The sequence below is a fragment of the Colletotrichum abscissum genome (genome assembly GCF_030869225.1).
Source record: "Colletotrichum abscissum strain IMI 504890 chromosome Unknown Scaffold_24.1, whole genome shotgun sequence".
In the NCBI taxonomy this organism is placed as follows: Eukaryota; Fungi; Ascomycota; class Sordariomycetes; order Glomerellales; family Glomerellaceae; genus Colletotrichum; species Colletotrichum abscissum.
The window spans coordinates 522,414-542,744 of record NW_026850143.1 but is presented as its reverse complement, the minus strand read 5'-3'; the positions used below and the strand labels follow the sequence as shown (position 1 = coordinate 542,744).

At 54.5% G+C, this 20,331-nt stretch overlaps 8 protein-coding genes across 8 annotated transcripts; 6 read left to right on the top strand and 2 right to left on the bottom strand.

Annotated features, from left to right (window-relative positions):
* Positions 1–2,185: 2,185 nt before the first annotated feature.
* CABS01_09856 (prolyl oligopeptidase) lies at positions 2,186–4,383 on the top strand (the record flags this gene model as incomplete). Its single annotated transcript, XM_060543212.1, has 3 exons — positions 2,186–2,677; positions 2,730–3,677; positions 3,736–4,383. The coding sequence occupies 3 exons, from the start codon at positions 2,186–2,188 to the stop codon at positions 4,381–4,383; spliced, it is 2,088 nt and encodes a 695-aa protein (XP_060399910.1).
* A 665-nt stretch (positions 4,384–5,048) lies between these two features.
* Positions 5,049–7,845, top strand: CABS01_09855 (glycosyl hydrolase family 2; the record flags this gene model as incomplete). The annotated part of the gene is made up of 3 exons (XM_060543211.1): positions 5,049–5,182; positions 5,250–6,697; positions 6,770–7,845. 3 exons carry the CDS (start codon positions 5,049–5,051, stop codon positions 7,843–7,845), a joined length of 2,658 nt encoding a protein of 885 aa, XP_060399909.1.
* A 167-nt stretch (positions 7,846–8,012) lies between these two features.
* On the bottom strand, positions 8,013–9,209 carry CABS01_09854 (PI31 proteasome regulator; the record flags this gene model as incomplete). The annotated part of the gene is made up of 1 exon (XM_060543210.1): positions 8,013–9,209. One exon carries the CDS (start codon positions 9,207–9,209, stop codon positions 8,013–8,015), a length of 1,197 nt encoding a protein of 398 aa, XP_060399908.1.
* Positions 9,210–9,798: 589 nt separating this feature from the next.
* CABS01_09853 (HORMA domain-containing protein) lies at positions 9,799–10,639 on the top strand (the record flags this gene model as incomplete). Its single annotated transcript, XM_060543209.1, has 2 exons — positions 9,799–10,380; positions 10,439–10,639. 2 exons carry the CDS (start codon positions 9,799–9,801, stop codon positions 10,637–10,639), a joined length of 783 nt encoding a protein of 260 aa, XP_060399907.1.
* Positions 10,640–11,710: 1,071 nt separating this feature from the next.
* Positions 11,711–13,979, top strand: CABS01_09852 (major facilitator superfamily transporter; the record flags this gene model as incomplete). The annotated part of the gene is made up of 13 exons (XM_060543208.1): positions 11,711–11,860; positions 11,915–11,970; positions 12,026–12,047; positions 12,107–12,186; positions 12,247–12,328; positions 12,381–12,434; positions 12,493–12,723; positions 12,785–12,838; positions 12,910–13,069; positions 13,125–13,215; positions 13,270–13,393; positions 13,445–13,536; positions 13,589–13,979. 13 exons carry the CDS (start codon positions 11,711–11,713, stop codon positions 13,977–13,979), a joined length of 1,587 nt encoding a protein of 528 aa, XP_060399906.1.
* A 1,002-nt stretch (positions 13,980–14,981) lies between these two features.
* On the top strand, positions 14,982–15,920 carry CABS01_09851 (uncharacterized protein; the record flags this gene model as incomplete). Its single annotated transcript, XM_060543207.1, has 3 exons — positions 14,982–15,012; positions 15,081–15,185; positions 15,367–15,920. The coding sequence occupies 3 exons, from the start codon at positions 14,982–14,984 to the stop codon at positions 15,918–15,920; spliced, it is 690 nt and encodes a 229-aa protein (XP_060399905.1).
* A 610-nt stretch (positions 15,921–16,530) lies between these two features.
* Positions 16,531–17,763, bottom strand: CABS01_09850 (uncharacterized protein; the record flags this gene model as incomplete). The annotated part of the gene is made up of 1 exon (XM_060543206.1): positions 16,531–17,763. The coding sequence occupies one exon, from the start codon at positions 17,761–17,763 to the stop codon at positions 16,531–16,533; it is 1,233 nt and encodes a 410-aa protein (XP_060399904.1).
* Positions 17,764–18,916: 1,153 nt separating this feature from the next.
* CABS01_09849 (DNA-directed RNA polymerase III complex subunit Rpc37) lies at positions 18,917–20,187 on the top strand (the record flags this gene model as incomplete). Its single annotated transcript, XM_060543205.1, has 2 exons — positions 18,917–19,421; positions 19,484–20,187. 2 exons carry the CDS (start codon positions 18,917–18,919, stop codon positions 20,185–20,187), a joined length of 1,209 nt encoding a protein of 402 aa, XP_060399903.1.
* Positions 20,188–20,331: the final 144 nt, after the last annotated feature.

Genomic DNA, 20,331 nt, shown 5'->3' with positions numbered 1-20,331 from the left:
TGATGTCAATAGACGGGTTCGGGGTTGGAGGAGGTGACGTATCGGCGTGGGTGACGTCGCGAAGGTCGGAGTTTTGGGGAAGCTAAGGAAGCTCTCCAAGGACGGGACGACACACACGAATGGGATGAAAGAGGTTCCCTTTTGGGGGGGAATTGACCTCGAGAGGAAGGATGAGGCGGGGGAAAAAACCAAAGGTAATGGGGGAAAGTGGTCTACTAGAAGATGGGAGAGAGAACAAGGGAAGACCAGGACGAAAAAGGACAAGAGCTACGGTAGAGCTACACTATGGACACAAATCCCATGGGCAAAGAAGAGAGTAGAAAACAAGACCAGCCCGGGACGCAGCTTTTTTGCGACCTTTGTGCCGGGCACGACGCGCCCAATTATGGCCGTCTCGAGGAGCTCAGAGTCAGACAAGCGACCCCGGGACGGGACGGGACCGTAGTCCGTGGCAGAGAGGAAAAAACAGCAGAGCCCTGGACTGGCAGAGTGCCATGGGATAAAATAAAGTGGACTACCGCAAGGTATTCCGTATCACATCCATGGTGCTACGGATGAGGGTGGACGAATGGTTGCTCGAAAATTTCAGCTTACTGGAGACCGAAGTCGGAGATAGTCGGTACGATGGGGCCCGAGGAATGTCCACAGGTATCTACCTCTACTTCGTACCTTTACCTTGGCTAAAAGTCAAGTAATCATAAAGTAGGTAGGTACTTACAGGTAGACATTGTTTTGACACCTCAAGATAAGATACTTTGCCTTGGGTAACTTTGCAAGACATGCCATACAAATTTCTGGCTTGTTACCAGTTCGTGTGTACGGAGTACAATGTGGCATTTTTCTTCAATGTCTCCATCGCAGGAACCCATCCCGAGCCACTGTAAATAATGGGGGTCCTTTGGGGGGTTGGCGCACTTTTGGAGAGCTGGGGCCCTGGGGGATGTGAGTCGGACTCGGGAAACATGGGACGGGACCAGTGAACACCAAGGGAGACGCCTGTTTTGGTGATTGGTGGGGGTTACACGGGATCACTCGCTTGGTGGAGGCTCCTGTTGACGGGGACCAGTGCCTTCAAGTGATTGACCAAGTGAATGGTCCACGAACACCGTCCGCGTTGGCTGAGTCCTGAGTCCTGAGTCCTGACTTAGGTATGAACATGTGGGCAGCCCAGAAATCGCATGATGGCATGACTTTGAGTGTCGAGAGTGTTTGTTCGCTTCGGACATGCACCTAAAATGACCAAACGAGAGAAGACGCCCGCCTAGAGGCATCTCCAAGAGTGGGTCCCCTCGTCGGCTACTCTCCCGTTGGCCGTCCGGTTTCCTTCCGGGGGAGCGACACTGACCCACCCGACCTCGGGGCTCTGGGATTGGATGATTGGGATTCGCGCTACGTACCCGACCCGACCAGTGGGTCCCACGACCTGCTGAGTACCTTAGGTACGTTTCGCAGCTTAGCTAAGCTTTCGCTCAAGAAGCCGGGGGGCCGCGTGGTTGGAGTACGTACCCATTTCTGTACCTTTCCTTTCCTCTTGGCGCATGTCTCTCCAGCAAGTCTGGATACTTACGCAGTATTAATAAAGTGCTCCGGGACCCAGAGGCCATTCAATACGAATCAATAAGCTTGAAAGAAGCTACAAAAAGTCATGGTCTGAAAATACCCAAGATCGATTTCACACATAATTGCGTGCTTGCTTACCTACGACCCTATTTACCTAACTCTAAGTATACGAACACAGATACGTTAGGCCAAACAGGCACCAGCATCGGCAGCGCAGCGCACATCCCATACCATCCAATTCGTCCCTAGGTCTACTTCCAGAGCCGGCTAAGATATTCGCCGTCTCCAAAACCGCCCCGAGGCCCAAGCAGGAAGGTAAGTGGAAGGTAAGCAATCGGACAAATTCGAGGGACCTTTGGAAGCTTAACGTGTCGACCTACAAGGGCTGTCGCGTCCCTGGAGACAGCATGCGTCACCCTCATTCGTACGTCTGGTCAAACTGCTGCCTTTTTTCAACTGCGTCTGATCCTCTCGCAGCAAAGTGTCAGCACCATAGTTTCCATTGTTTCAATTGACTTCATCTCACCGTCTCGATACCATCGCATTGTGTTTCGTCCCCCAATTGTGAATACCATCTACATTCCAAATCCACCACCTTTCGCGGTGTCCACCCATTCTCTCCAACATGCGCGTGGCAAAGGAATTCACCCCCGAGGTGCTCCTGAGCGCACCCCGCCGCGGCGCCGCCGTCCCGAGCCCGGACGGCAAGCTCATCCTCTACACCCAATCCACCCACAGCTTCGACGACAACAAGACCCTCAAGGAGGTCCGCCTCATGCACGTTGAGTCCGGCGCCTCCGATCAGCTCACCGACGACGACAAGGTACACGACGCCCTGTGGCTGCCTGGCACAGCGAGCGACATCGTCTACTTGAAATCCGGCGACAAGGGCACCACCCAGATCTGGATCGCCAACGGCGCCGAGCCGGCCAAGGAGCATTACGTCGCTGCAGAGTATGATGCGCCCATCAGCGCGCTCAAGGTCAAGGCGCTGGGTGATGGGAGTGTCGGCTTCGTCGTTGCTGGGCTGGTAGGGCCCGACGGGTCTCTGTTCAATGACAAGACCGAGGAGAAGAGGTCCACCGGGCGAATCTTTGACGATTACCACATGAGGCGTGTAAGTTGGGGGATGTAAATCGGTGACATATTCGTGACTAATATCGTGTTAGTGGAACGAACTGATCAAACCTCACAAATACGCCCTCTGGTACTCGACTCTCGTCAACGCGCACGGCAAATGGGGCGTCGCAGGCGAGCTCCAAAACGCCATCAAGGGAAGCCGTCTCGAGGCGCCGTCGGGCATGTACGACGTCAGCGACCCGACGGACGCGTTCGACGTCAGTGAGAAAGGCATCACCTTCATCGCAGAGGACACCGGGCTGAAGCCGGAGGACGCGGGCGCCTCCCACGTCTACTACGTCCCGCTCACGTCGTTCTCGGCCGCGGCGAGTGCCAAGCCCAGGCCGCTCGTCATGGGCATATCGGAGGCCAAGGCGTATTACTCCAACGTGAGGTTCTCGCCCGACGGCGCCAAGATTGCATTCTTGCACGAGCCGCTCGACAACCCCGCGGACGCGAGGTTGTACATGGGCCACACGGCGTCCTTTGGCGCTTACGATGTGCACAAGATGATCTTTGGCAACGGGCCGAGCTTGCCGCCCAAGGGGTTCGAGTTCGCGGGCAGCTCTGATGCCATCTTTTTGCAGACGGAAGACTGCGGACGGGTGAAGCTGTCGCACGTGGAGCTCCGTCACGATGCAGAGGCGACGACACTGACGTCGAGCGGCGTCGTCTCGGCTTTCTACCCTCTCAAGGAGGGCAGCTATGACAAGGTCCTGGTGACGAGCAATAGTTTCCTTGACAGCAGCCTGTGGCAGATTATCGACGTCTCGTTGAAAACGGCGCCAAAGACTGTGTCGTCGGCTACGAAACACGGCGCAAAGTACGGGTTGTCTCACAGCATGGTCTCTGAGTTTTGGTACGAGGGCGAAGGCGACAACATTGTGCACTCCTTCATCATCAAGCCGGCAAATTTTGACAAGACCAAGAAGTACCCTTGGATTCTCTTACCTCACGGTGGGCCGGAATCGTCTTGGACGGATTCATGGTCGACAAGGGTTAGCCAGTCCCCTCTTTCGTCTCGTATACTCACCCTCAACTAACACCTGAAATCAGTGGAACATGGCCCTTTGGGCCCAACAAGGCTACGTCCTCATCGCGCCAAACATAGCAGGCAGCACAGGCTACGGCGTCGACTTCACAGCCCGCATCTACCGCTCCTGGGGCGGCGCTCCCTTCCAAGACCTCGTCCGCCTCATGGACCACCTGCAACAAGTCCCCTACCTCGACCAGGACCGCGCCGTCGTCGCGGGCGCCTCGTACGGCGGGTACATGATCTCCTGGATGAACGGACACGACCTGATCCGCCGCTTCGCCTGCTCCATCTGGCACGACGGGATTTTCAGTCTGCCTGTGTTCATGCTGCAGAGCGACGTCGTCGACGGCGGGCCCGACTTCGGGGGGCCGCCCTTTCTGTGGGATAATGCCGAGGAAATGGAGCGGTGGAACCCGGCGCGGCCGGAGCTGTTGCGGAATTGGAGGCACGCGCCGCCGACGTTGATCATTCACAGCGAGAAGGATTACAGGTGTCCTATCACGGAGGGGATTGCTGCGTACAATACGCTCATGTGCCAGGGCGTCAAGACGAGGTTCTTGACGTTTGATGATGAGTGTCATTGGGTGCTGAACCCTGAGAACTCAATGGTTTGGCACAAGACTGTTTTTGACTGGATGGCGAGGTTTACCGGGGAGCGCAGGGTTTGAAGGGGATGTTTGTGAAATGGGAGTGCAGCTTATATACGATGAAGATATCGGGTGAGAGGCAGTCAGCAACAATGAATAGAACAAAGTGACAAAGTACCAAGATATCAGATGAGATGGCTTTTCTCATCCAAATATCTTCATCCATAACTTGGACTCTTCGACCTTGAAGTTGTAAGTGCAGTTGGTGATCGGGCACATATACCCCCGAGACCCCCAACCAAGCCATCGGGACTTCAAATCGCCGCATCAGAGGTCAAAAGTGGATCTCACGGGGGACTTTAAACCTCCGTCTCTTCCACCAATTAACCGGACATTTCAGCAGTACTACGGTAGCCCGTTCATTAACTCGGCCCCGGACGGTGCTACCCCGAGCTCAGTCGCGACGCCGTAGCCCAATCGGCTGACTTCAAGCTCCTCAAAATGTGGGGGGTTTTGTCTGCGTGCCCCCCGGATGGCGACCCCGATTTCCCCGGTCTTCAGCCGGGCTCGTGTAAGAGGGAACATCGTAGCTTTGCGAGTTTTATATATAAGAGTGCGCAACATTACGTCGTTTCCCCTTTTAGTTTCACGATGTCTCAGTGATCTTGTTTGCAGGCGCAGTATACCAGACTGGAAGGGTTTACTACATCTTACATGGTAGAAACCTTTGAATTCCAACATCCAAGATGACATCCCTCATCTGGTATGAGCTCAGCAAAGGCTGGACGTTCAAACAGCAAGATGACGCCTCGGAGGAGGCATGGCTCCCTGTGCCTAGTATTCCCAGCCAAGTCCACGTCGCTCTGCTGGCAAACAAGAAGTAAATCCGCCCCCTCGCCTCGTACACTTACAGCCGGAAACAAGACGAACCTGACATCCAAACACAGAATCCCAGACCCCTTCCTGGACATGAACGAACTCGCCGTCCAATGGGTCGCGGAAAAGACCTGGATCTACCGCCTCGCCTTCCCAACACCGCCAGACTTCACCACGCCCGCAGCAGAAGCAGAAGCAGAGGTGCCAGGCACCACGGTAGTAACAGACCTCGTCTTCGAAGGCCTGGACACCTTCGCAACCGTCAACCTAAATGGCACGCAAATCCTCACCTCGGACAACATGTTCCTCTCCCACCGCGTAAACGTCACGCAGCACCTCAAGACAGACGGTGACCGCACCAACCTCTTGGAAATCGTCTTCGACTCGGCTCTCCTCCGCGGGAGACAGCTCGTCGAGGACCACGCCCACGAGCACCGTTTCATCGCCCGGCAGACGGAGCAGGGCCGGATCCCCGTCCGGAAAGCGCAGTATCACTGGGGCTGGGACTGGGGTCCAATCCTCGTTACCGCAGGAATCTGGAAGCCTGTGTACTTGGAGCGGTATGTTGCGCGGATCGATGATGTTTGGGTCAAGAGCGAGGTGAGTCCGGATTTGGGGAGCGTGTCGGGGCAGGTTATCGTCAAGACCCAGGGGTCCGGCGCGGATGAGGTCGCGGTGGTGTTCAGCCTCGGAGACGAGGTTGTTTTGGAGAAGCGTATGGTCGTTGCGGAGGACGGGACGGCAAAGGCAGACTTTTGCCTTGAGCAGCCGAAGCTGTGGTATCCCCTCAACAACGGCCCGCAGACGCTCTACACAATCACGACGACCCTCCACCGCGCCTCAGACGTCTCAAATCAAGGGCAACTGCTAGCAGCACACACCCAAAGAACAGGCTTCCGCCGCGCGCAACTCGTCCAAGAACCCGACGCCCTCGGCAGATCCTTCTACTTCCGCATCAACAACACCGACGTCTTCGCCGGCGGCTCCTGCTGGATCCCGGCAGACAGCTTCCACGCGACCATCCCGCCCTCGCGGTACCGCGCCTGGGCCGCGCAGCTCGTCGCCTCGAACCAGAACATGTTGAGGATATGGGGCGGCGGCGTCTACGAGTCTTCGGTATTGATGGAGGCGTGCGACGAGCTGGGTGTGCTCGTCTGGCACGATTTCTGCTTCGCGTGCGGGAGTTATCCGACGTACCCTAGTTTCCTGGCCAGCGTCGAGGCGGAGGCGCGGCAGAATTTGGCGAGGTTGAGGCGCCATCCTAGTATCGTGATTTGGGCGGGGAATAACGAGGACTATCAGGTGCAGGAGAGGTACAAGCTCGAGTACCGGTTCGAGGAGGATAAGGACCCGGAGTCGTGGTTGAGGTCCGGGTTTCCGGCGAGGTATTTGTACGAGTATTTGTTGCCCAAGATTGTGGAGGAGGAGAGCCCGCATGCGGCGTATCATCCGAGTAGTCCGTGGGGTGATGGGAAGCCTACGGCTGATCCGACGGTTGGAGATATCCATCAGTGGAATAGTAAGTCTTTTCTTTTCCTACCCCTTTTTCGTGGAACAACTCGGATCGAAATGACCAACACAACCGAACCAGTCTGGCACGGCGCAATGAACAAATACCAAGAATCCCACCTCTTGACCGGCCGCTTCGTCTCCGAGTTCGGCATGGAAGGCTACCCGCACCTGACCACCACCACCGCAATGCTCACCTCGACCGCCCAGCGCCGCCCGGGCTCCATGGCTCTCGACTTCCGCAACAAAGCCTACGACCACGAGCGGCGGATGATGACGTACATTGTCGAGAACTTCCGCGTGAGGTACGACCTCGAGTGGTTCACCTACCTCACGCAGCTGATGCAGGCCGAGACCATGACTTTCGCGTACAAGGCCTGGCGACGGGATTGGGGCACGCCCGGGAAGAGGGGGTGCGGCGGCGCGCTGGTGTGGCAGCTGAATGATTGCTGGCCGACGGTGAGCTGGGCGATTGTGGATTACTGGCTTGTGAGGAAGCCTGCTTTTTATGCGATTGGGAGGGCGTTGAGGGGGGTTGATGTCGGGGTTGGGAGGAGGGTTGACGAGTGGACGAAGTGTCATGCTGATCCGACGCTCGCGGCGAGGGGCACGGAGTTTGACGTGTGGATTGCGAGTGCGAAGACTGATGCTGTTGCCGGGGAGCTTGTGGTGAGGTTCATCTCTATTGAGACGGGTGAGGAGATTAGAGACAGGATTGAGAAGAAGGTTGTTGCGGAGGGGAACGCCACAACGGAGGTTATTGAGAAGCATAAAATTGAGGCCTTGAGGGAGAAGTTGGGGGATGCGAGTGTACCATTTCATCCAGAGGAGGATGATCCGTTCGTTATCCATGCGACGCTATTTGTTGATGGGAATGCTGTGGCGGAAGATACGGCGTGGCCGCAGCCGTTGAAGTATATCGACTTTTCGGACCGCAGGGTGCGTGTGGAGGTGAGGGATGGGAAGCTGGTTGTCTCTGCAGAGAGGCCGGTCAAGGGGTTTATCATTCAGGAAGAGCGCTGGATGAAGCTGAGTGATAATGGGTTCGATGTGGTGCCGGGTGAGGAAAGGGTCGTGTGTGTAGAGGGTTACGATGTGCAGAAGTTGCGGTGGACGTATTTGGGCGCACCCGAGGCGTCTTTAGGACTGTCTGCATAGACTCTAGCGTATTGGCGATAGTTCAAGATGATCACTGAATGAAAGGAGTATGGAAGAGGGGAATTGATTCAAATTTGGTCATTTTGTCATGTCTCATTACGGGCGTACAATTACAGCTACTCAAGACAGACTGAATGAATTATCAATCTTCCCGAAAGCGCCATTGGTTAGATGATGTCTCCTCCGAAGCCTCCACCAAACCCTCCCCCGAACCCACCAGAGCCTCCAAAGGGGTTTCCGCGTCCCCCGCCGTGTCTTGGCATACCACCGGGACCCAGGGGGTCCCATCTAGCACCCGGCGGTGCTTGGGGGTCGTAGCCGCCACCTCCCTGGGCACCCGGCCCTCCGAAAAGGGGGTCATCAAATGTCGGGTGCATTCCGCCGCCGCCTCCAGGTCGGGGGAGACCGCCGCCACCGATGAAAGATGCTCTCAGCGGGTCATTGGGACCAAGACCAGGGGGGTTGAGGTCGTCGTGGCCAATATTGTAGGGTGATCGACCGGGAACCCCCAGTGGGCGAGGGGGTCTATTGATTTCATACTCGTCTTCAAATCCGGGCGGTGGGAAGTCTCCGGCAGGAATGGGTCGTCTGGGAGGCTGGGCGAGAGGATCATTGACCGGGTATGGGCGCGCGGGATCAGGCAGGTCACCGGGTGCTGGCCGTCCAGGACGACCGGCCTGGGCACGGCCTTCTCTCTGTGCGTTCTCGGCTGCGTCCCTGTCGTCAGGTGACTCTTCATAGCCTTCAACTTGCAACTTGGGAATGAGCTTTTGGATAATCTCCGTCTTGAACTGATCAATCAGCTTGGTGACGGCAGACTCTGATGCGAAAGCTTCCTTGAGCTTCTCGACTAGGTCTCTCCTGTCTTCGGAGCCGTCCTCGGTGAGTGTGATGCGCAAAGGCAGCTTTGCGTTATTGATGACGTCCTTTGTCGTAATTTCAAATCTGTGGATGACATCGTGGCCGACGGCGAGCCCGCTGATCTCGACTTTGCCGCCAACTTTGCTAATTCGAATAATGGACGTCATGGACGACTGCTTGTGGGCGTAGACAAAGCGGAGAGAGCCGTAGCCGGCGTTCCATGATGCTGGTAGACGCGGGGCGAGGCTTTGGACTTCTTCTTCTGCGGTGGGTGTTAACTGGGGTCCTGGAGCACGGTTATCAAGGACAGTTGCCATACCTATCCTCTTCTCCTCGTCAAAGCCCAGAAGACGGAACTTGAGGGACGCCATGCAGGCATGCGTAAGAAGGGCAGGGAGCTCATAGCCGCTGCTAATGTCGGAGGTGGTGTCGCCTTTGGGGTGGGTAGGCAGGGCTTCTGCCATTTGTTGCAGCACAGACTGCGAGGTGAGTGGATTCGCCATGGCGGGGATGTGCTGATGAGGGGTTGATTTCTGAGCTCTACGTCTTTGTGTTTGTAAATGGTGAGGTTCGAAGAGAGGTTTGGGAGAAGCTTCAACGCTTATGTAGACTGTGAATGGGGCTTAGACAGTGTTGGGCTTCGTTGTTTGATCTTGGGTTGGGCTTCACAGACGGATGCTGAGCGATGGACAAAGTGTAGAAACGTCCTGGGGACAGGAGGGAGCTAAGCCCAAGCTTTGGGTCGCAGCTGGGGGTTGGAGGGGTTCGCAGAGTGGCGTCAGAGACTCGCTGCCTTCAGCCCTACAAGTGGACCAGCCCCGCATCGTCACAACCAATCGCCGGCGGCCTCCCTGCTGCCTAGACAAGCCAGGCAATATCACGTGCATTACTAAGTCATGTGACATGGCGTGGAGGTCGCATCGTTCCCCGTCGCGTTCCGTCCATCACCGCCGCGACTCTTATCTTTCCCTGCGCTCCACCGAAACCCATACCTTCGTATGTACGAGACTGAGCTCTTATCTCGATCTATCGTCGAAGAAATATTCGTCTAGCGGGAAAGCGTGATCCTCCTTAATCGATTCATCAGAAGCCATGTCTTCCAGTTCTGGGCTACCAGACTCGGCTTCCGCACCACCAGTGGCTATCCCACGGCCGCAGGCAAACACTATCCTAACTTCGTTTACAACATTCCTCACACTCACGATACATACGATACTGTACTACAGGCGCCTTTACCCACAACAGACCTTTCTCATGACCAAAGCCCATAACCTGCCAGTACCCCAGTCCCGCCATCCAGCCCTCTGCGAATGGATCAACTCGGCACTGGCTGCGATACAGGACCAGCTTGCACTTGGCACCGTCTCAAAAGTCTGTGTTGTTATTCATGCCGCAGAGACAATGGCTGTCGTCGAGAGATGGGTCTTTGACGTCACCAACTTCCCGGTCTGGGCTACGGGCAAGGGCAAGGAGAAGCTCGGCCAGGCACAGAGGTTCCAGCGACGTGAGGAAGACGACGATGACGGCTCGGTGAACTGGGTTGATGTGAACGAGGCGTACAGAGGAGCCCTCAGACGTCTAGCCTATGCTGCCGAGATGAAGGGGCCATTGCCAGAGGGATGTACCTTTACCATGGCCGTGGAACTACGAGACGAAGCGCCCGCGCCGATAGGGGTAGGCATCACATCTCCTAACTCCTTGCCAGCTTGATGTGTTCTGACATTCGGTACAGCACCCTCAACCTTGGATTCCTTCTGAACCCGCGCTTCAGCCCGCCTCAAAGATGAACCCGGTACCAGGCCCAAGCATCGGAGGGGCCTCTACCACACCACTTCGCTCCGTCGAAGCTGGTCCACTCTTCTTCGAGTGTTGGATCGAAGAAAGCAGGCCTCCAACTTCGCCATCTTCTACTCAAGATTCTTACTTTTCATGAAGATATGACCACTTCGCTTTCTTTCCCGATGCCGTGCTTAGTTGAAAGTCAACGTCGATGCGGTAACACTGGATCAACGACGTCAAGTTTGCCGCCCTCTCTTGAAGTAACACGGGCCGCCAAAACTCGCAACACGACTCTGCTGCCAAGTTCAGCGAATGACAGTTCAGACTATTTTTGAAGACATCGAAAGCCCCTCAGACTTGACAGTCACAGACTCCAACGCTTGCGGGAGAGGTAGACTTGGCCACCCGGGAGCTATTACGCTGTCAACTTGTCAACTCAGCGTACAGCCCCTTACAGACCCCCTCCTGACAATTAGGGCAAGGGAGGTGAAAGGTCTTCCAATAGTCACAGGCGTGACGCCTTGTTGCTAGTAGAAGGGCCTGCGAGCTGAACACTTGCTTGATCGCGCATTAAGCCTTGAGCGTCGGGCTCTCGCCGACACGAACATGCAAGAAGCCGCAAGGAGTAATGCATTGCGGTGGAATTGCGACAGAAGAACTACATGTCCAATAACCACAAAATGCGGCCACGGGGCATGTGTGTGGAGAGTCGCCGGTCCTTATCTGGCCGTGGTTTGCGTTGGGCGTATCACGTCTTCTCCCCTGTCAATGTCGCAAGGTTGCCGGCAACGCCCCTCTGGATTTCGGCACAAATAGCCGGCGCTACTTTGACTGACGGACAGTCTCCGACTGAAAACCACGAAGGACTCTCGAATGAGCCAAATTCCATACAATACAGATACAGAGCTGAGGTGTAATCCTCGAACCCTTTATGGATAGCATGCAACGTCGTGAATCGTAGTCAACCCCCTTCAGTCCGAGGTCGTCGGCATGCTCCACCAGCACACCACACCACGCGGAGCACGTCTTCGCCTCTGACTTTGATATCATCATGGAGGATTCGCGGCTCTTTGCCGCAGGAAATTCTTGATGGCTCGTATAAGTACATCAGCAAGTGATAGTCAGATTTCATCCTTGACGCGAAGTGGGATTTGCTTTCGTAGACTCTGCTTCTAAAAAGACGTGAAGGTTTTGCAGCTTGTCATTCGACTGTAAGAGAACCAATATGGGCGTTCCAGAGCAAACCCCAATCCCAGTCGCGGCCCAGCTGCCACCGGCCCAGCAAAGTCGCATCAACTCTGGATCCGAAGGTGTTCTTACCCCGATCGCGAGCAATCCAAAGGATGATATTGATCCCAAAGACGAGAGGGCTTTCGTAGGTTTCCGGCATGATATATATATCCAACGCAGTTACTGAACTGGTGCACAGCTTTGGCGCCTGGACTTGTTCTTCCTGACAATTGGTTTCTTGGGTTACATGTTTAAGTGAGTGTGAACTGAGCTGCCGCCAAGTAGACTGAAAGCTAACACCCTTTGATAGATACATTGATCAGACAAATATCGTATGAGATCCGTTTTCATGCCGTCTGGCAACTGAAAGTACTGACCCGACGTGTTATAGAGCAATGCATATGTGTCAGGAATGAAGGAGGACCTCAATCTTCTGGGGAATGAACTCAACTATTTTACTACATTCTTCAAGTGAGCAAATGATTTCCACTCTATATTATAGAGGCGTTCTAACAAAGATGTTGTGTGCAGCATCGGGTACATGATTATGCTGTATCCCTCATGCATCATCATATCCCACTTTGGCCCCTCGAAATGGCTGCCAGCATGTGAAGTCAGTTTTTACAGAGGCCCCTCAAGTAGCGGCTTACTAACTGACATCATAGCTCATCTGGGGCATCCTCACCTGCTGCCTCTCACTTGTCACCAGCGCGAAACAGGTATAACGTCACAATCCCGAACCACCGCCACTAAACACCATCTCTGATTTCTAACCAGGTCTACGGCCTTCGTTTCCTCATCGGCTTCTTTGAGGGCACAGCTTGGCCAGGCTACTTTACCCTCATTAGCCAGTGGTACATGCCCCACGAGGTCGCCCTACGCATGAGTCTGTACAACATTGCTCAGCCGGCCGGGGCGATGCTTTCGGGCGCGATGCAAGGGGCGCTTTCAACAAATTTTGAGGGTCTACATGGACGTTCTGGCTGGCGCTGGGCATTCATCATCAATGTAAGTCACAGCGGAAATCTTGTAGCTGGCACTCAGTTCTACTGGTCTGACCTCTTTCTAGGGTGTTTGTACCATAGCCGTAGCTCTCGCTGCGTTCTTCATTCTTCCCGGCTACGTGAGTACTTTCGAGCCCCTAATTGGATTCTCATGAGGTACCGAAAACAGTATTGCTAACCGATGAAAAAGCCCGAACGCCCAAATCCCCTGGCAAAGTTCTACTTGAAGCCGAAGCATATTGAGATTGCCCTCGCCCGTGCTCGCAGGGTCGGTCGCAAGCCACAAATTGGCATCACGATCAAGTCTTTCGTGCGATGTTTCAGCTTCTGGCAACTTTGGGCATTTGCTAGTGAGTGCTGAATTGAAATAATCTCGAGTACCTATACTGACATTGTGCACCACAGTCGCGTGGCCCATTGGCGGTAATTTTACGCCAGCCAGTTACTTCAACTTGTGGCTCAAGTCTTTGAAGAACGCAGATGGATCGGTCAAATAGTAAGTACTCGCCTTACTCTTTGAACTAAAAGAACGTGCTGATCGTTCCTCCAGCTCTGTTGCCATGCTCAACTACCTGCCCATCATCGGCCAAGCCGTCCAACTCGTGGCAGAGCTGCTCTTCAGTGGCCTCAGCGACTACTTTGGAGTTCGACTGCCATTCTTACTTCTGCATTCGGTAATTATCTTGAATCTTTAGACTTCATCCTGCTTGGCTAATATCACGCAGGTCATCAACATCACTTCACAGATCATCCTCATCATAAGACCCAGTAATCAACAAGCCTATATGGCCGGCTGGTACATGAACTACATCGGAGCGTAAGTCAAACCTGAACCAAGGCCCCATGATTACCACTCTAAATCTCTTCAGTGTCTCCACGATGCTGCTATGCTCCTGGGCATCAGCCCACCTCCAAGGCGAGCCCGAGGTGCGCACCGTCCTCTTCGCCAGCGGAACTGTCCTCGCCTACATCATGAGCGCTTTCATCCCCATCGCCGCGTTCCCGGCATCCGAGGCCCCACACTGGCGCATCGGCGCCAAGCTGTATCTTGCCTTTGCATTGGTTTCGGCCGTCATTTTTGTTGGGATTCACTTTGCTTTCAAGTGGGAGGAGAAGAAGAAGGCGAAGGAGGCGGTCAAGGAAGAGTCGACTGGCGAGCCGGATAATGCGCATTCGGGTGTCAAGTCTGTGGATATTGGGGAGAATGACAGTGCTGTTGCTGGCAACGAGGGTTTTGGGAAGTTCCAAGACAAGCCTTGATTGCTGAGGAGTACAGGAGCCGGAGTGTAGCTCAGAAATGATGAAGGACTTTTGATGCTCGGTCTACTGAAGTTAGAAGCTAGCACTCAAATGGCCGAAAACAAAATAGGGGGACAGATTCTCCTCTGTACCGAAAACTTCCCATAAGAGCACCCAGGTACATCCCATTCAACGTCGCAGTATTGGGGTGATATAGTACACGAGAACCTCCCTGGCACCAGTCCTATCCCTTGTTGCTGACATTCTTTCAACCTCTCTACTGTCTAGAGTATTATTGTGATTGAACTATATCCAGAAAGAATCTACAAGTTCCATAGTTCCATCTAAGCTTCATGCAAAGCAGTTCAGACTACTTTCCCCCTTAACCCCCGGCCATTCGACTCTAAACGGCACAAAGACATTCATCTCTCTGCTTCGGCGTAAGGGGAAAGATCCTTTGTCGCGGTGAAGACAACATGTTCCTTCCACTTTACTCTCAGCGTTGAAACGGGCCTCCCAGACACTCAGTTTTCAAGCCCAAATTCCTTAGATCTCATATGACGAAGACTTATATACAATACTTTGGCTCTCCAGTGCATTCATTCTCCCACAGGCTGCAACTCGTATTTATACCTAACATCAGAAGTGAAGGGCAACCCGCCGGATTTGAAATAGAAAGATTGAGGTCTTAAGGCCGGGTGCCATGGCTTAACTTTTATGATCCAGACTTGTATTGTCTACTCAGTCGTTTCAATGACCGCCCTAAGACCTTGACCTTACATCCACAGAGGACTTTCTCCAGATATTGATAGTTCCAGGACTGCAATAGCCCGAAATGCTACAACACGGGCTTGCCGCTATACCAAATCAATTCCTGCGCCCATCAATATCTTGGGTGACGGTACTTTCTGTGTTAAGGATGCCACTCATACGACGTGTTGGGTACAAATACTTGCGTCTTTGGGCAGACAGGTCTAGTAGTACCTTATCGAAGAACGCTGTGGATCATCGCCATCCACGAAAATGGACGCAAAGATCTCAGGTATCATCGTCCGTAAGTTGGCTTAGTCACAGTAATCGCAAAACATTTTCAGATGCCTGACTCTTGACAATAGTCGGGAGGCCCTAGCCGTCTTCGGTCCAAGATACTGGAAGCTATCAACCCTGAAATCCTTGCCATGCTGCAGGGTGAGAGATTCAGTCTGGAATCTCACCTTTGGGTGAAAAGTACGAATATCCAACCGATAGCTCTTGCCCTTGGGCAGTGTATCTTCATGTTATCTGCAACTAGAATGGTACTGCCGGTATATATGCTGGCCAGTCGCAGCTCCTCGAAAGACGCATCAAAGAGCACACAAGAGAGCGAATTCGCTTCCAGCAGAGACTTAAGCCGAGCGAAACATCGGAGACCATAAAAAGCTGCCCTCCAGCCATGTGGCCTTTTGGGTTCTGAGGAGAACACACAATGCCTGGCTCAAGTTTGCACAGCTGCCAAGACAGCCCGCCACCGAGACTGAAAAAGATCGACAACAGCTACTCTTGACCATTTTCGAAGAGTACGCCGCCCTCATCTTCCGGACACTGCCGCCGAGCGAGCAAGCTTTGAGGCTGCCTCCAGATTGTGAAGTCCAGCCTCATTCGTGGGCCGGGCTCAACATCTGTGACCCCCTGGACCAGCTGATAAACGGTCCGAGGTCGTACGCGAAGAGCTCCAAAAATAGCAAAATGGGGAGACTTGGACTCCAACTCTATGAAGAGTTCTGGAGGCATGTGGACATCTCGAAAGGCGATTTAGAGACTATTCCCATCGTCTGCGGGGAGTGCAGGAATGCATCGACTGGTCTGCTAGACGAGGAGCCCCTGTTTGAAGTGCCATCAGGCGCTTACCTAGCCATGTCGAAGCACTGCAGCAAATGCAGCCGAGGGCACATTCATGTGCCAAGGGATCAGTCCCGCCCCTGAAAGACCTTCGATTCCGCCAAGAGGACGTATCTCAGATCAAGAAGTCAGCTTCCAGCCGACGTAGTCGATCTCACATTGATGACATTCTACGAACTTGTACTGTGGATTCAGGCGCACGGAATTCAGGCCATGCCCTCGGAGAGAAAATGCAACCTCCCAGCGCGAGCCGAAGACATTAGGAGGAGCCTGTTGGGCGCTCAAGACGCAAAACGGACACTGAGCTCTGGGAATGAAGAAAATAAGGCGGCTGGTTCTGAGCGCGATCACAAAGTTGTACTGCCACAATGGATGCTCAAGGTATCTTGGAGGCAATGAGAAACTAGCGAGATATCGCACGATTTAGATGATAGACTTGACAATACATTCACCGAGTGGTCTTCGTCTGCAAAGACCAAGAAACATCAGCCAATCAGCCTGTGGCGGTTATATCATTGCCCCTCCATCTCAAATTACCGGACATCTGGAATTATCTGTCAGCCTTGATCACTTGGATCCTATCGCCCCATCTTGTCCACGGCTCAGTTGAAAGCCAGCTTGTTATCTGCGGGACAAATTCAAGAACACAGACATTGATTTCTTCAAGCTGTCTTAAATTATGAAAGCAGTCGCTTCACTTCCCGTCGTTCTTGTGCCGCGACCGGGGTGAAAAGTAGTCAATCTCACTCTCTGGAATAACCTCTATGATCCTCGAATGATCCCGCCCCCGACCCTCAAAGTACTCCCTAAGATCATATTGCCGCGAAGGCCTGCCGCGAAAATGCTCCCATCGACTACTTCCCGCCTGTGGCTGATGGTTCGGACGACGCTGATGTTTCCCAATAGTAGCGGCGTCGCTCTTTGGGTGACTGTGTCTATGCTCGCTGATTACCGAATTACTGCGTCTCGGCACATCCATCCCCCGTCTCGTCGCCTGATTGCCCCTGTTGCTGCTGGTGCTCGTAGAGGAGGAAGAACTCGAGCTTCTTTCGTTGTGTTTCTTGGATCGATCGTGATGTGGTGTCCTCACAGGGACGGGTACAGGAGCTCTCCTGACCGGAGCAGGACTTCGTCTCATCGGAATCGGACTCCGCCTCACAGGCCCAGATCCCCAACTCATACGCCTCCTGGCTCCTCCACCGCCGCCACCCTCTCCACCAGGAGGCCGTCGCGGAGGCCGGACGTCAACAATCTGCGCTGGCCCATCACCCTGGAAGATTTGCTTCACCATCATGCGCGTATAAGTCACCTCCCTTTCCGTCCGCCTCGCCATGATCCGCATGACCTCGTCCCCGAGCTTCTTCACATCATCCTTGATCTGCCACCAAATAAACCGGTGCGCAAAGTCGCACTTGTAAATAGCACTCCAGTCCGCGAAGCTATTTTGCTCCCCGTGCTTCTCGAAATCGTCCCGGACCTTCTCGTCGAGATCCGCCTCGCCCCACGACGCACCGTTGTGGATGGCCTCGGCGCGGTACCCGCTCGCGATTAGGAACGGCCGCTCGAGCTCTTTGAAGGTGCGCCAGAGGTCGCGGAGGGTGAGGTAGTGGAGGGGCAGCGTCTGCTCCGCGTAGGATAGTGCTGAGCGGGCTTCGTGGCTGGCGTCTCTGTCGCTCAGGTTGAAGATGCGCTGGCGCAGCTTCGTTTTTGTGCGGATCTCTCGAGACTGGTGCCGGAGGGCTTGTCGCTCTTCGCAGAGTTGTTGTCTGAGGTTTCCTAGAGAATCTCGTATTTCGTTTGGGGCAGATCTTATCGTGGCAACGAAGTTGGCGTAAAGGGCTATCAAGTTGAGAGTGGTGAGGGCGAAGGAGAGAATGCCCGTCACGAAAGATACCCAGTTCAGTGAGTTTGGGACTTCGGCCGCCATCTGGGGCTATCGATGGCTTCCATGCAAGGTCATAATGATGCTGGGTCACATTTCTGCAAAGTTCACCCAACGGGCTGTACTCGAATCTTAAAGTAGATCAGGAAGCGTGAAGCTGGGTTGCGTGTAAGTCTTCATGTGGTTGCTAGTGTCTCTCATCAGCGCTACTTTAATATTAGCCCGAACCAGTTTAGATGGCGACATAGCGTTGCCAGTTGTCCAAGGATCGCGAGCTATCCATTAACTAAAAGTCAGGATTTAACCCGTTGATTCGTTTGTAGGGCTCAACCCATGAGAAGTAGACTGCATGAACTGCATCCCTCTCATAAGGCCGGCGCGTTATGTCCAGTCGCCACGACCCAACCTCACCACAACAGATCAGCGCAACACCTTCGACAGCAAAGCAAGGGTGTGCTTGCAATAAAGTCACAAGCCAATGCACCGGCTGATACGGGTATGAACCTGTTATCCATAGCCAATGTGACTGACGTCCAATTTTGGACGTCCAGCACTGGAAGCACAAGGTGTCGTGCCGGGGAGTAGGGACTAGAGAGGTCCTTCAGACCATTCACGCGGCAGATGACCCCATAGTGTTGAGTCTGCCCTACAATATTCCAGAGAGTCCCTACAATATTCCAGAGAGTCCCTACAATATTCCAGAGAGTTTGAATCTGCAGCATTGGTGATAAACCAAATGCGAAGGCGATGTAACGGCTGCTGCTCTTTCCTGCTGTTGTTGGTCACAGAGCCACTTTGGTGGAATCGAGGTATGGTTCTCCAGCTAAGTCGTTCCCAGGCAAATTGAGTTCCGTCCATCTAAGGATTGGTGCACTCCGATGGGTTCATCAGATTCTTGTCTTGTTTTACATTGAAACAAATACTGGCAAGGAGAGTCATGATCTTAAAGCACCTCAGGTCAACTTGTGTTTCTCCGAGGGAACGAAGGTGTAGTCAAAGAAAGGAGCTACAAGAAGGTCGTCCCCCACCTCGGACAAGGGTGAGCTACAGCACTCTTATCGATAAGCGCTGACGTCCATCCCGCCGTGGGGTAAGGACTCACCGGCGCAATCCAAAAATTTCCCGACCTCAAACCACACATCTCGGGCGAACAAGAGTCACGAATTGACCTTGTCCAATTCACACCAACACCACAACAATGACCGCCCCAACAGCAACAATGGAGCCCGAGATCGACGAATCCTTCGACCCAGACCCCGTCGTCGCCTCCTACGACGTCTTCTTCAACCCCTCCCTCCCGCAGGGACGCAAGCTCTGGGTCCTCCAGCAGCCCAACCGCACCGACCCGCGCACCACCGCCCCGACCGAGATGCGCCTCAAGGGCCGCTCCGGCATGGTCGAGGTCGACGTGCCCCTCGACTACACTCAATCCTACGACAAGGAGAAGGGCATGAAGTGGGGCCGTCAGCTCAAGGCCAGTCTCGAGTCCAAGAACGGCGGCACACACGGCCTGTCTGGCGGCTTCGGTGTCGGCGCGCCGCCGCCTAGACAGAAGAGACGCGGCGACGTCGATTTGGAGGATGACTTGTACCTCGAGTGGCCCGAGGCGGTGCGCCAGGACAAGGTCCTCCGCACGCAGACGCTCGGCGGTCAATGTCCCGACCATAAGGAGGTTCAGTACATGATTGGCGTCTTCCAAGGAAGTGAGTCTCGCTTCCCTTTTTCATGTTCTTCCAGTCCACTAACCACAACTGCCCCTATTCAGAGGACCTCCACCTCACCCCCGTGACGAACCTCGTCCACCTCCGCCCCCAACTCCACCACGTCGACGCCGTAGCCCAACAAGAGCGCAACGCCTCCGCCGCAGCGGCCAAGGAATCTGCCGCGGCAGCAGGCGGACCCGGGGGAGCAGGCGGCGCGGGCCCGCAATCGGCCGCCGCGCGCGCGATCCACATGACCATCAAGACGACCCAGGACGGCGCCACCGCAAAGAGCGAAACCATGGCCGACCGCCTCCGCTCCGTCCAGATGGAGAACTGGCGCAAGCTAAAGTACACGGACGAGGACAACGAGGCGGCCTGGGAGATTTACCAGGAGAGTCTCATCATGCGCGCTCCCGGAGAGAAGCCTGCGCCCCTAGCCGACGAAGAGGACGAGGAAAAGAAGAAGAAGGCCGCCATTGACGGGGCCGAGGAGGAGAGGCCCGTGGTGGATCTGGCTGACAAGGTTGCGAGGTTGGAGACTAAATGGGGCGACGACGAGCTCTTGGAGGCTGTCAGCGGTATCAAGAAGCCAAAGCTCCCGACCAAGGCGGAAATGGACGCTGAGGCGGCAGCTGTGGCCGCTGCTCAAGCGCAGGCGCGCAAAGTGAAGCCCAAGGCCCGGGGTGCTGTGGCCGCACGGCGTGGAGGCAAAGCAAGAGCTGCGCCTGCGCCTGCGCAAGCATCCTCAAGCATGGATCTCACATAAGGGACAGTCAGTCTACTCGACAGAGGGTTCGATTTGCATAGCTCAGGCGTTACGGTGTTATAGAAGGGTCACTCAGAGAAGATGAGACTTTGCTTAAACTTCAAATGCAGATTTTCTTTTGCTCTAACTAGCAAGACTGGTCTC